Here is a 14,656-nt window from a genome sequence, read left to right as displayed (position 1 = left end):
CATGTGTGTATTTCCTCATTGCATATGCTCATGTGTGTCTCCTCTCATAGCATATGCTCATGTGTGTCTTTCTTCTCATAGCATATACTCATGTGTGTCTCCTCACATTGCATATAATCATGTGTGTCTCCTCTAGTTGCATATACTCATGTGTGTCTTTCCTCATTGCATATGCTCATGTGTGTCTCCTCTCATAGCATATGCTCATGTGTGTCTCCTCTCATAGCATATACTCATGTGTGTCTCCTCTCATTGCATATACTCATGTGTGTCTTTCCTCATTGCATATGCTCATGTGTGTCTCCTCTCATAGCATATGCTCATGTGTGTCTTTCCTCTCATAGCATATACTCATGTGTGTCTCCTCACATTGCATATAATCATGTGTGTCTCCTCTCATCGCATATACTCATGTGTGTCTTTCCTCATTGCATATGCTCATGTGTGTCTCCTCTCATAGCATATACTCATGTGTGTCTCCTCACATTGCATATACTCATGTGTGTCTTTCCTCATTGCATATGCTCATGTGTGTCTCTTTTCATAGCATATACTCATGTGTGTCTCCTCACATTGTATATACTCATGTGTGTCTCCTCTCATTGCATATACTCATGTGTGTCTTTCCTCATTGCATATGCTCATGTGTGTCTCCTCTCATAGCATATGCTTATGTGTGTCTCCTCTCATAGCATATGTGTCATGACCACAGAAACCATGGTTAAGTCGGGATTATAAGATTCAGAGTTATCTGCATTAACAGAAGGAGAAAGTTCTCACAGTTATTTTGCAAAAAAATTTTGATTCTAGCTTAAAGATGTAGTTGCGTCAAAAAATTCAATTTAATGAAATTAAGACCCATTAAAGGCTAAAACATCAGCTACAATTTGATGCCATTTTTGTCTTTGTAGACCGACCCTGTCCAGAGATATATGCGTTTGAATGAGGCCCTCTTTTAAAAAGCTCACGTTCCAGCGGGTGCCTCTTTCGTGACGTCACAAGCAAGGTATCTGAAACGAAACCACGAGCAATAAATATGAGGTCGCTTTGTTAGCCAATCATGCGCGCGAAATTTTTATATAGGCCGTAATAAATTTTATCACTCGTAAAACGCGTTGTCTGTGATCTCGAAGATTCTCATAATTAGGGAATTCATTCTCGTAGTTACTGATTCAACGCGTTTCAACAATTACTAAGTTATACATAGTTTTAAAATGGCTTCAAGTTCGAGCGACCGCTACTCAAAGTTATCTGAGCAACTTTTAGTAAAAGATTGGAGTAGACAGCCTATGGTCAAAGCTGACAGGCGTCAGCAGCGTTTTGTTGCAGAGGAAGACAGAATGGAGGTAAATTAACTTAGAGTCTTCTATACCTAAGTAAATGTAATATTTTTATAGTCATAAATACATGTACTAATTAATAAAATGATAATTCTTTGCTATCTCCAATCATCGTTTCATAGCTTATCTGCCGTTTTAACTGGCTATAATATTTTTTTCGAATTTTCTTTGGTAAATTAGAGTCATGATTACAAATTATTTTCACTCGTAGGAAGTGGGTAAAATCGATTGATCATTGCAAATCTTTAATTTCCAGAACCAAAGCTTCGATTCGTTGGCTTGGCGTACTTGTGCCTTTATTAAATGTTTATTCGTTTTTTAAAATTACACTCGCAATCTCCAATTCAACTTGCAATCCTACTCCCAATTTGGAAGCTGTCAATAGATACGCTTTAGAATGACATATCTATGAATGACATATTTTTTGCATTTGTTTTACTGATTACAGAATGTTTATGTCGTCCCACCAGCCGAAGAAGCTTTGTCTGTGTGGAAACTGCCATAAAGGGGAAAGAGAGACTTGAATGCGTGCTGCATAAGCCATGATGTTTTGTTTGAGTTTGTTGCAGTAGATGAATTTGTCTTATTGTATCAGCTAATACTATGTGAGTGGCCACGACTTGATGAATATTTTTAATAAAATCTTTGTCGAGATGAAAATATTTTTGCTTGTAAAATTTATATAATAAAATAATATTGTTGAAGATAATGCAAAACATGATTTGCAGAATATTGTAGTGAATTTGATATGGTATATGGATGTCCGCAAAACTGGAGAATGTGAGTTCAAATCCAGTTTGCAGCAGACTTCTCATCCTTAAAACTCTATCCCTGTCTATGTTCTTTTCAAAGACGTGGCTTGCTTATTTCACTTAAATAGTATTCGGTAAGAATACTACTAGTAAGAAACTAGTACGTAGACGGTGTAGGCAATGATATACAGCTCCGCCCCAAGGATAGGCGACATAATGTGGGTGGGGCTTATGGGAGGCTATATATCGTTAGTATGGGTAGCTGCTGAACTGTGCTGATACAAAGACCGCGTTCTACATAAGTGACTTGACAGATTTACCGTAGACCGGTAAAATTGGTAGTCGGTACCCAAATGTTTACACAACATTTGGAGAAAGTGAGTAGAACAAATTTTCAATTTTTGTTATTTGAGGCCATTGAAACATTCATAATAATGCATCTGTAGCAGGATTTAAAATTTTATTCTAGCCAACATGAGCAAATACAAAATAAGATATATGCCAATAGAGCCGCGTAAGACTAGACTTTTATCGCAAATAGCCGATGTGAATACGAGAGATAGAGACAGGTTGCCTAACGCGTGACATCATTTTGGGCAAGTCTGGGCACGTTTTGGTGGCCTGAGCGTTTTTACGGCGAACAGATTTTTTCGGTTTTAATCTTCAAATATCTTGGCAATGCGATCGCGTAACACAACAAACAACATATCAACTGATAGAGAAAAAAAAATGCTTTCTTTTAAGATCAACTTAAATTTGACGCAACTACATCTTTAATTACAGCAGATTTTATGGTCAATAAACTGAATGCATGTTTACCATCAGTGCGAAAACATAGTTCCGAGAAAACTGGTGTTAAAGTCTGAGAAACGAAAACCGATGCAAAGTTTTGTTTACATTTCAAAACGCCATAGCAACCAATATTAAGAGGTTGTGATTTTATCTAGATTTCTGTCTTTATATCAAAAACATTATGCTGAATTTAAAAATCTGAACAGATTTTGGCTGGTTGTCATAGAAATGGCTGTATATCTATAAGAAAATGTATTACCTAATTTTGCAGATATTGAAAACGGCTTGGCAGTGCCGCGATATTGAGCACAACCGTAGTATGATCAACAAAATGTTTAAAAAATAATAACACTAACATATTTCACATCATCGGTCACTCTATACCTTGATCTTGCAAATTCGAGTAATTTTTCTTATAGTCAAATCTTATAAAATCGAATAATTATTCTTATAATTAAATATTGTAAAAATCTTATAAGAATGGTTAGGAATATATCATGGTCATTCCCTTTACTTACACTGCTTTTGGCATCAGTTGGAATACCAAAGTACTCATTATAAGTGTCCATAATGTCAGAATTAACCTTCAAATCGGCAAAAAAGAAACGATTATGTTTTTCGGACGCCATTTTTCAGTACTTCCTGTTTAGCATAGCAACAGTTTTAAGGGTTTTTTTCCCGAGATTTTAAGACATTTATTATCTAAACTGACTTCAGATTCAGAAAGATCACTCTTTGATTGGTCCAGAAGCACGGGTTACAAAAATCCTTACCAAAATTATAAATTCAGTTAGTGCAACTTTAAAGTCGAATAACTCAACTTCGTGATTTGCGACTTAACCATGGTTTCTGTGGCCGCGACCCATATACTCATGTGTGTCTCTCTTCTCATTGCATATACTCAGGTGTGTCTCTCCTCTCATAGCGTATACTCAGGTGTGTCTCTCTTCTCATAGCGTATACTCATGTGTGGCTCCTCTCATAGCATATACTCATGTGTGTCTCTCTTTTCATAGCATGTACTCATGGTGTCTCTCCTCTCATAGCATATACTCAGGTCACAAGTATGCGGTTATAGATGTCTACATGTTGTACACGATATATTAAAGACTACTAGGGCTAGCTCTGAGGTAAGTTCATCAGCAATATTTGCTATAAAACTTCTATTTGAATGCCACCTCTATTTGAACGTCACCTTCATTTGACTGCCCCTTTGACAATCTTCAATCTTTATGAACCCATAATATCGAGGGATCAGTAGAAATGTGTCCACAACATCATATTAATAATGCATCGTTTACATCAATAACAATAAATTCTCTTGTTGTCCAACTCCAAAGTTTTTCGCTTTTTTTCATTAAAACTTTGAAAGCAACGTCATAGAAATAATTAATAACTATCTCAGGTTAATAGTAGTTTCTTGTTTAACGCGGTCTTGATACTTCGAAATACATGTATATAAAAATCGGTTTACATTTATGATGGTAAATGAATGATTAGTTTTAGGCCAAAGGTTTTGTTTAGCAAGCAAAAATTTTACGCTTTGCATTTGGGCTAAATGCAACGCGGAAAAGTTTTTCTCTGCCAAAAAATTGTTTGGACACTAATATCAACTAGTTCAGCAGTGCAGAAGAGTTGAGGTCAGAAGACATTGTGGAAAATATTGGACAACCAGAAGATGTTCATTCCATCGAAAGCAACAATCAGAACGCAGCTATCCGAGCCAGTGATGCAAATATATATTTTTTAATGTAATTTTTTTGTTTCTGCATGTAATATAAGTATGGTTCATTTATGTCACTTGTTCATGAATATATATTTGTAGCATTTGATAGATTATCAATATATAATTACAAATTTGCAGATTTATAGCATGCTAATTGATAGCATCATTGCGGTAATCTGAGCTTACAATGGATCGACTCTCATAACTCCTCTTCCATTGCACATAAAAAGCTAGTTTTGTTTGCAAACTTGCAAACATACCAGTGAGTGCAATAAGCTTTTATGCAACACTGTTAAATATAGATATAAAATTAAATCATGTCTTCAAATTTAAAAGGAATTGGAAATTGAAAACTTCGGCAAATTGCAAAGCAGGACACAGGCTAAAATATTATCGCAGGTTGATTGCAAGCAATAGATATTGATTGGTAGAGATATTTTTCGGGTTTTCAATGCATATTTATCAAGAGATCTTTGACAAGTTGAAGGTAAGCAGGTTTATTGCATCCAAAAAGTTTAATGTCGCTCCATCGAATAAAAGGCAAACTATAGGCGACATTCACTTCACCCGTAAAAGGGCTAAGTTTATTTTTCCAAAATTCTGATGAGCCATTCGCAAAAATACATTACCCACCTCTATTTGAACACCACCTGTAATTGACTGTCAATCGAAAATAGAGCACCAAAGTGTTCAATTAGATGTTTTATCGTATTTTATAGATGAATCGATTGAAGTAAACCCAAACTAACCAATTCAAACTCATGAACATCTAGCTGCACATGTAGACTAACTAGTTAGTGTTGCTAAAATTAATAATAAAAATTAATAACTTGTCATTCATGTCAAAAAGGCGATAACTTCCAATTAGTAGTACATGCATTCTAGTTACAGTTTATAGTTTTGGGTAGAATCAGAGCTGTTTTCTTTTTGTGAATCATGCCAATTGAATTTTAAAGACATACATAGCTGTCTTAACTCTGCAGGCTTGGAACTGACCTTCTTCAGTGGAGTCTATGGTACCTGCATCACTCATACTGCTGCCTTTGCTGATGCCAAGGACAGTTACATAGGATACTCGGGCATGCTTATTGGAGCCGGTGAAATCTTGGGTATGTTGAAAGTTGTATTGTGTGTATATGTGTTGTAACTCATTCTATTATGACAAGCGCATGAAAAAATTCATAATTTCACCATACTTAGGAATAGTATTTAATCAATAGCACATAAGATATGGTTTATTGAAAGATATCTCTTCTACAAACTTCACTTTTTAAGATTTGTCTTTAATGATTGTATCATTCAGAGTTGACTTGTAAATATAAAGATATGGTTACTACTTTTGGGTCACTTGCTTACCATGCCGTTTAGGTCAACTTCCCTCACTTCAGTCAACACAACACTGATTAGGATTTTATTTAACAACTAAAGGTTGCCTTATTATGTAATAGGTAAAGTTGCATTGTTGGTGTAACATTGGTGAACTGTCCCTGGGAACGACTAGACATGAAGACGGCGTATTTCATGCCCCTTATAGTCAATATAATACATTAGCTGTAGTTTACAGTCCTAAATGGCTCTCTTAAAATGACAAAGACCTCAGATCACGCAAGTCCTCCCCTGTGCATCCTAGAAAAAGTCGGTATATGAACCCACAGCTTACTCAAATCCTACAGCGACAGTCCTTGAATAAGCCTTCATATTTGAGTTTTTTCTACTACCTTTCTGGCATCTTTTCGTCACTTTGAACAACCTTTAACCAGAGTATTGAATGTTGTCAATAGTATTTTCACAGAAAGTTTGGCTACTAGTAAAGCGTGGCTACTAGTAAAGCGTGGCTACTAGTAAAGCTTGGTTACCAGTAAAGCTTAGCTACTAGTAAAGCTTGGCTACTAGTAAAGCTTGGCTACTAGTAAAGCTTGGCTACTAGTAAAGCTTGGCTACTAGTAAAGCTACTAGTAAAGCTTGGCTACTAATATATGTATTTTATCACTGGTAGTAAGGATAATCATGAGGCCCAGTACATCTTCAGCTATTCGGGTTACAGTTTAGGTTTTACAATTTTTATGCTTTGGTCTCTAACTGTAAGCATTAATTAATTAATAATGTACATAATTAATCTCACTATTTATAAGCTCAAGGCAACAGACACCAGTCATGACTGTGTAATTGTGAGCTATAGTGATGTGTGATGTCAGTGCACAAATATGGGGTGTGGATATCTAGAGAAATTTATAACTGAAAATATTAGCTATGAGGCTATAATACAGACATAAGTGGTTATGGTTATCGATTGACTGGGGTGTTTTTATCATTAAACTTGAAACAATGCTCTTGGATTGTTTACACTATTGAACTTGGGAATGTTTACTCTAAATTCTGTGAGGGTGTTGAAGATCAGTCCGGACAGAATCTGTCTTAAGTTTATCAGCAAAATAAAGTGCTACACAACTGTGAAGAGTTTGACGAATAAGATGTGCAAGCTCTTCCTAAACTGTTTTTTTGAAGTTAGTACTATGTTATGTTAGTATTAATTTTTTAGGTGGATTGTTATTCGGAATTCTTGGTTCCACCACGAACAAATATGGCCGAGATATAATCGTTCTACTAGGATTTTTGGTGCATATGGTTACCTTCTTTCTCATCTTCATCAACCTGCCTGATGAATCACCAATTAAACTTTCTTCCGAGCCAACATACATTGTACCTAGGTTTGTTGCTGCCTTTTATATTTACGATTAATATTTAGGTTAGGTGCTACTTGACAGAAATAGAAAGACACTACCAACGACAGCTGGTAGTTGCTAGGAATAGCTAGTAGAAGACAAGTATAGTTGTTTGTAAACAGGAATAATTAGTAATATACAAAAATCGCTAATGGTAGGTATGGATAGTGAGTAGTAGAGAAGAATAGTTAATAGTAGAGATGAGTAGTTAGTAGTAAAGAGGAATAGTTAGTAGTAGAGAGGAATAGTTAGTAGTAGAGAGGAATAGTTAGTAGTAGAGATGAGTAGTTAGTAGTAAAGAGGAATAGTTAGTAGTAGAGAGGAATAGTTAGTAGTAGAGAAGAATAGTTAGTAGTAGAGAAGAATAGTTAGTAGTAGATAGGAATAGTTAGTAGTAGAGAGGAATAGTTAGTAGTAGAGAGGAATAATTAGTAGTAGAGAGGAATAGTTAGTAGTAGAGAGGAACAGTTAGTAGTTGAGAGGAATAGTTAGTACTAGATAGGAATAGTTAGTAGTAGATAGGAATAGTTAGTAGTAGATAGGAACAGTTAGTAGTAGAGAGGAATAGTTAGTAGTAGAGAGGAATAGTTAGTAGTAGAGCGGAATAGTTAGTAGTAGAGAGGAATAGTTAGTAGTAGAGAGGAATAGTTAGTAGTGGAGAGGAACAGTTAGTAGTAGAGAGGAATAGTTAGTAGTAGAGAGGAACAGTTAGTAGTAGAGAGGAACAGTTAGTAGTAGAGAGGAATAGTTAGTAGTAGAGAGGAATAGTTAGTAGTAGAGAGGAATAGTTATTAGTAGGGAGGAATAGTTAGTAGTAGAGAGGAATAGTTAGTAGTAGAGAGGAATAGTTAGTAGTAGAGAGAAATAGTTAGTAGTGGAGAGGAATAGTTAGTAGTAGAGAGGAATAGTTAGTAGTAGAGAGGAATAGTTAGTAGTAGAGAGGAATAGTTAGTAGTAGAGCGGAATAGTTAGTAGTAGAGAGGAATAGTTAGTAATAGAGAGGAATAGTTAGTAGTGGAGAGGAACAGTTAGTAGTAGAGAGGAATAGTTAGTAGTAGAGAGGAACAGTTAGTAGTAGAGAGGAACAGTTAGTAGTAGAGAGGAATAGTTAGTAGTAGATAGGAATAGTTAGTAGTAGATAGGAATAGTTAGTAGTAGATAGGAATAGTTAGTAGTAGATAGGAATAGTTAGTAGTAGATAGGAATAGTTAGTAGTAGAGAGGAATAGTTAGTAGTAGATAGGAATAGTTAGTAGTAGATAGGAATAGTTAGTAGTAGATAGGAATAGTTAGTAGTAGATAGGGATAGTTAGTAGTAGATAGGAACAGTTAGTAGTGGAGAGGAACAGTTAGTAGTGGAGAGGAATAGTTAGTAGTAGAGAGGAATAGTTAGTAGTGGAGAGGAATAGTTACTAGTAGAGAGGAATAGTTAGTAGTAGAGAGGAATAGTTAGTAGTAGAGAGGAATAGTTAGTAGTAGAGAGGAATAGTTAGTAGTAGAGAGGAATAGTTAGTAGTAGAGAGAAACAGTTAGTAGTAGAAAGGAATAGTTAGTAATAGAGAGGAACAGTTAGTAGTAGATAGGAATAGTTAGTAGTAGAGAGGAATAGTTAGTAGTAGAGAGGAACAGTTAGTAGTAGAGAGGAATAGTTAGTAGTAGAGAGGAGTAGTTAGTAGTAGAGAGGAATAGTTAGTAGTAGAGAGGAATAGTTAGTAGTAGAGAGGAACAGTTAGTAGTAGAGAGGAATAGTTAGTAGTAGAGAGGAATAGTTAGTAGTGGAGAGGAATAGTTAGTAGTAGAGAGGAATAGTTAGTAGTGGAGAGGAATAGTTAGTAGTAGAGAGGAATAGTTAGTAGTGGAGAGGAATAGTTACTAGTAGAGAGGAATAGTTAGTAGTAGAGAGGAATAGTTAGTAGTAGAGAGGAATAGTTAGTAGTAGAGAGGAATAGTTAGTAGTAGAGAGGAATAGTTAGTAGTAGAGAGGAATAGCTAGTAGTAGAGAGGAACAGTTAGTAGTAGAGAGGAATAGTTAGTAGTAGAGAGGAGTAGTTAGTAGTAGAGAGGAATAGTTAGTAGTAGAGAGGAATAGTTAGTAGTAGAGAGGAACAGTTAGTAGTAGAGAGGAATAGTTAGTAGTAGAGAGGAGTAGTTAGTAGTAGAGAGGAGTAGTTAGTAGTAGAGAGGAATAGTTAGTAGGAGAGAGGAATAGTTAGTAGTATATAGGAATAGTTAGTAGTAGAGAGGAATAGCTAAAAGACAATAGCTAGTAACAAACAAAGGTAGCTAGTTGTTACAAATAAAGGAGAAGCAATAGTAATGAATGATCATGACTGTACCAGCAACTATGTTACATTGTCATAATTGCAGCCCTGCTGTCGCCCTTCTATGCAGCTTCCTTCTTGGATTTGGTGACAGCTGTTTTAATACTCAGGTGAGTTTTTCATGTGTTATTGTCATTATCAATGCATTATTTGTCATTGTATGTGGTCCAATTTAAAGTTGCTTTAATTGGAAGTTGGAATTATGTTTAAACAATGGAGATTTTTGTAGATGTTCCTGCTGATTCACAAGTGTTTTACAATGTATTCTATGGATTTGTTTTATTTATCACTTGTCGCCGTCTCATGCTAGCCATTATATCATTAGTAACTCTTGTATATTAACGATTGAATTGTGCTTGATGCAACATTGTACATGGTCTTTAAATATTGTTTTTATCATTAGGATTTATTCCATAAAAACTTTGTGTTGGTATTTTTAATATTGGAATAGTTTTGTCTTATAATTAACATTTTGACTAATTTATAGGATTATATTTTTAGAGTTTAAATTTTATGTAAATATGAAAACCTCAGACTTCCCCTTGTAACATTTGTTCACAAACTGGGTTGTGTTTAAATGGACTACTTTCGGGAATATTTTGACTTCCGTTCAGAATAGTCACCAACTTTTGGTTAGGACAATGTTGACTGTCTACTTTTAAAGATCTTCTTCTGTGCGCACATGACAAGAATTTCAGATTTTATCTGCTTATTTATCAGCTCTAAAATAGCAATTTCAATAAACTAGTTTGTTCAGAGACCCAGAACAAGAGGGCCAGAGAGAACTACCAACAAACACATTTGTAGTTTTCTCTGGCCTTCAAAATATTAATATACTGGGTTCCTTTTACCGCAAACATCTTTTATTTTGGTAATTTGGGTTTTGCAGATTTATTCCATTCTTGGAGTCCTGTATTCTGACAACAGTGGTTCAGCCTTCTCTCTCTTCAAATTTGTCCAGGTTGGTGTCCTTGTTTCGTATACTCATTTGCATATACTACTCATTTGTATGCTAAGGAGTTATAGCGCATCAATAATAATGGTAGCATCGATTGTGTTCAGCTGTTGCCCTGGGTCATGAGTTTTGTGGAAATACCTAGACGAACCACTACTCATGGATTCAAACCACTACTCGTTGATTCGAACCACTACTCGTGGAGTCGAACCGCTACTCATTGAGTCGAACCACTACTCAAAGAGTCGAACCATTACTCATAGAGTCGAACCACTACTCATAGCGTCGAACCACTATGCATAGAGTTGAACCACTACTCATAGAGTCGAACCACTACTCATAGAGTCGAACCACTACTCATAGAGTCGAACCACTACTCATAGAGTCAAACCATTACTCATAGAGTCGAATCATTACTCATAGAGTCGAATCATTACTCATAGAGTCGAACCATTACTCATAGAGTCGAACCACTACTCATAGCGTCGAACCGCTACTTATAGAGTCCAACCACTACTCATAGAGTCCAACCACTACTCATAGAGTCCAACCACTACTCATAGAGTCGAACCACTACACATAGAGTCGAACAAGTACAATTATGCAAGTATTTACAGGAAAACCTGTATTTGAACGCCACCTTTATTTGAACTCCACCTCTATTTGACCGCCACTATAGGAGAAAGGTTGGAAAATATAGTGCCACCTTTCAAATGAATGTCACCTTTATTTGACTGTCACTGACATTCTTTGATCTTAACGAGCCCATAATCGCAAGTAATCAGTAGAGTAGTCCACAAAATCGTACTAATAATGACTCAATAACATTAATGACAATTAATTCTTTTGCTGTTCTTGTCCATATCCAAGCCCAGTTTCTAACTCCAAGGCTTTACGGTTTTTTGGCTAAAGCTTTGAAAGCAACAACATAAAAATAATTTATAACTGTATCAGGCCAATAGTAGTTCCTTTTTTAATGTACTCTTGATACTTCGACGTACATGTAGGTGATAAAACGATGTAGCAACTACAATGGAATCTTTAGGACTATTTTATGAGGTTCAAACTTCTCTCTGCTGAGCACACATGTGCAAGATTACATGCTGTTTCTTTTTATTTAAGCGCGCGCGTGTGTGTGTGTTTTATTTCATCAATTAGTAGAAATATAACATTAGGCAAAAATAAAGATATAGTTATAATATTGATTAGGTTAAACAAAATAATGAAGCTTATTTCCTACTTGTTAAGGCGTGATGAGGCCCACATGTACAGTAGCACTGCAGCTAGTCAAGGCGCTGGGTCTACAGGAATTGGCAAACTTAAACAGCAGGTTTTCCCTCTAGGAATCTAGGCTTAACAAATGGCTTTTCATATTAACTCTAAAACTAGTAAATGCAGAGGTTTTGCATAAGTCTATTGGAAGACTGTTCCATTGTGATGGCATTCTGTATTCGATTGTTTTTTTACCTGAAGCAGTATGAAATACTGGTAAAGGCAGATTGGTTTCTACCAATGTGAAAAATAGCATTCCAAATGGCAACAGGTAAAAAATTTTCTTTGCTGAAAAATTGTTTGGACGCTAATATCGACTAGTTCAGCAGTGCAGAAGAAGAATTGAGGTCAGAAGACACTGTCGAAGGTATTAAAAAACCAGAAAAAGATGAAATGTTTTTAAACATAAGCAAAAATCACAGCGCAACTGGCTGTGCGATCTAAACTCGGTTTTCAATGGATCAATGCTCATAACTCTTCTTTTATTGCACATCAAAAGCCTGTTTTGGCTCCAAATTGTAGCAAACATATTGATGAGTGCAATGGGCTTTTAGGCACCATTGTTAAATATAGTTATAAAATGATGAGTGCAATGGGCTTTTAGGCACCATTGTTAAATATAGTTATAAAATGAAAATATTCCTTCAATTTTAGAATGAAATGAAAAATTGAAAACTCCAACAAATTGCAATGCACGCTATAAGATCATAGTAGGTTAATTGCAAGCAATAGATATCAACTAGTAAAAATATTTCTGTTTCTCAATGCATATTTATTTAGAGATTCTACGACAAGTTGGAGGTAAGTTACAGCAGATTTTTTGCATACAAAACAGTTGTCGCTCCGCCTGAACCAGAGTGCAAAATATAGGTGACATCCGCTTCGCCCGTGAAGGAGTTAAATGTATCTTCCCAAAATTCTGACGAGCTATTTGAAAAATACAACATCACCCTTTATTTGAACGTCACTTCTAATAAAGCGCCACTTTAGGAGAAGGGTTGAAAAATAGAGTGCTTTGCACTCAAATAAAGGTTTTATGGTATATGCCAAACTATTTAAACATGTCTATCTAGTCTAAGTTAGAATGAGTCTTAACTTTCTACATTTATATGTATATCACTCGTTAGTTTTAATGCTATGTGATCTTACCTGCAGTATGTATTAGATTGTCATGCTTTTGGGTTGAGCAAATTAAATGATTTTTAATGTATTATTATAACATATTTGTTCATCAGTTATAAAATGCGTTCATCAGTTATAAAATGCATTCATCAGTTATGAATTGACTTTGTATGTGGAGTTTTTACTGTATTTGTAGAGGCTTCATTATATTTTCTCGAAGCATAGAAACATGTCACTTGACCATGCAGGTTCAAATAAAATTCAGTTTTGTCCTTTATCTCCTACTGTAGTTGACAACATTTACATCTATGATGTATGCGTGTATACATCTATGGTGTATCCATGTATACATCTATGGTGTCTGCGTGTATACATCTATGGTGTATCCGTGTATATATCTATGGTGTATGCGTAAATACATGTATGGTGGGTGCTTAAATACTAATAGTAATATTAGTATTTATGCATTTATGTTAGTAAATTAATTCATAGTTAAGAATTAGACTCAGCTAATATAAAATAGCACAATAAACACAGTCCATCAACTTGCCAATATTGCTGTTTCTTCACTATTTTTCAACTATTTTCAACTTCTAATTATGTTTATAGCTTGAATGTTTTGCTTATTTTAGTCTCTCTCAGCCGCCATAGCATTCTTCTACAGTATGTACCTTGTAATGAAATGGCAGCTGCTTATTCTTGTCATCATGGGCACACTGGGGGCTGTCTCCTTCTTTAAAGTTGCGTGGTCTGCCAGTAAAAGGACAGGTTACAATCACATTCCACACAGCGACTGATGGCTCATGGCAACCCTTTTGATTAACTTACCATATGATGTATAGTTTATTCTAGTCATTCCGAGCTACTTAATATTTGCTTTTCTTTTCCTCTGCTTGGCGTGTTAAATAATTAAATTTTTGAATTAGGTTGTTTTTATTCTTACACTAGTTTCATTATTAATTTTTGTTAGATATGAAGCAATTTTAAGTTTACTACATGTAACACACCATCATATTGTTCCATTACTCAGTCTTTTTTGTTCTTAACATTTAATTTACTTATGTTATACAATCACCTGATGGCAGCGCACTACAGCAGTGAAATTATGTTGGTATTCATTTTTTTGCCAAAAATACATTATTCTATTCCCACCAACTTTGTGGTAAATAACACTGCTGTGTAGTTGTAATGACCAATCATGCAGGTACGTACCAATAATTGGAAGTTACTGTTTTAAGGCTTCTATTTCACTAATAATTTGTTACATATAGAGGGCACCTTTCTCTCAAAAACAAAAATTGTAGCTTTTTAACATATATTTGATCATTTGCTAATGATTACAGTATACTGAAATGCTGACCATATATGCTAGAAGCTGCAGAATCGCAACACCAGCTTGTCACTAAGCCTGTAGTTGGTGATCTGGGTTTATACGTATACTACGAGAAGTGGTAACTATAGAAAATGCTAAAATTTTAAAGAAGCTCGGTTTAGGTTACGGTATTTGACATATTGTCCAACAGGTAAGCCCTGACACTTAGGTAAGCCCTGACACTCTCCCTAGTTGCCAGTTGCATCGAGGTAACTCATCATCCATAACTATTACCACATCTTCAGGCTTGAGGTTGATCTTGGCATTTTTCCACTTTTACCT

The 14,656-nt window shown here is 35.4% G+C and overlaps 1 protein-coding gene across 2 annotated transcripts in view; it reads left to right on the top strand.

Annotated features, from left to right (window-relative positions):
• LOC137397715 (UNC93-like protein MFSD11) overlaps positions 1–14,151 on the top strand; it is a 35,459-nt gene extending 21,308 nt beyond the window's left edge. For both annotated transcript variants that reach the window (XM_068083966.1, XM_068083965.1), the window contains 5 exons: positions 5,594–5,719; positions 7,150–7,318; positions 9,700–9,763; positions 10,543–10,614; positions 13,635–14,151. In XM_068083966.1, the coding sequence (XP_067940067.1) occupies positions 5,594–5,719; positions 7,150–7,318; positions 9,700–9,763; positions 10,543–10,614; positions 13,635–13,799 (596 nt within the window). In that variant the 3' untranslated portion in view covers positions 13,800–14,151. The remainder of the gene's footprint in view (positions 1–5,593; positions 5,720–7,149; positions 7,319–9,699; positions 9,764–10,542; positions 10,615–13,634) is intronic.
• Positions 14,152–14,656: the final 505 nt, after the last annotated feature.

Source organism: Watersipora subatra, chromosome 1, assembly GCF_963576615.1.
Source record: "Watersipora subatra chromosome 1, tzWatSuba1.1, whole genome shotgun sequence".
Taxonomy (NCBI): Eukaryota; Metazoa; Bryozoa; class Gymnolaemata; order Cheilostomatida; family Watersiporidae; genus Watersipora; species Watersipora subatra.
This window is presented reverse-complemented; position numbering and strand designations above follow the sequence as displayed.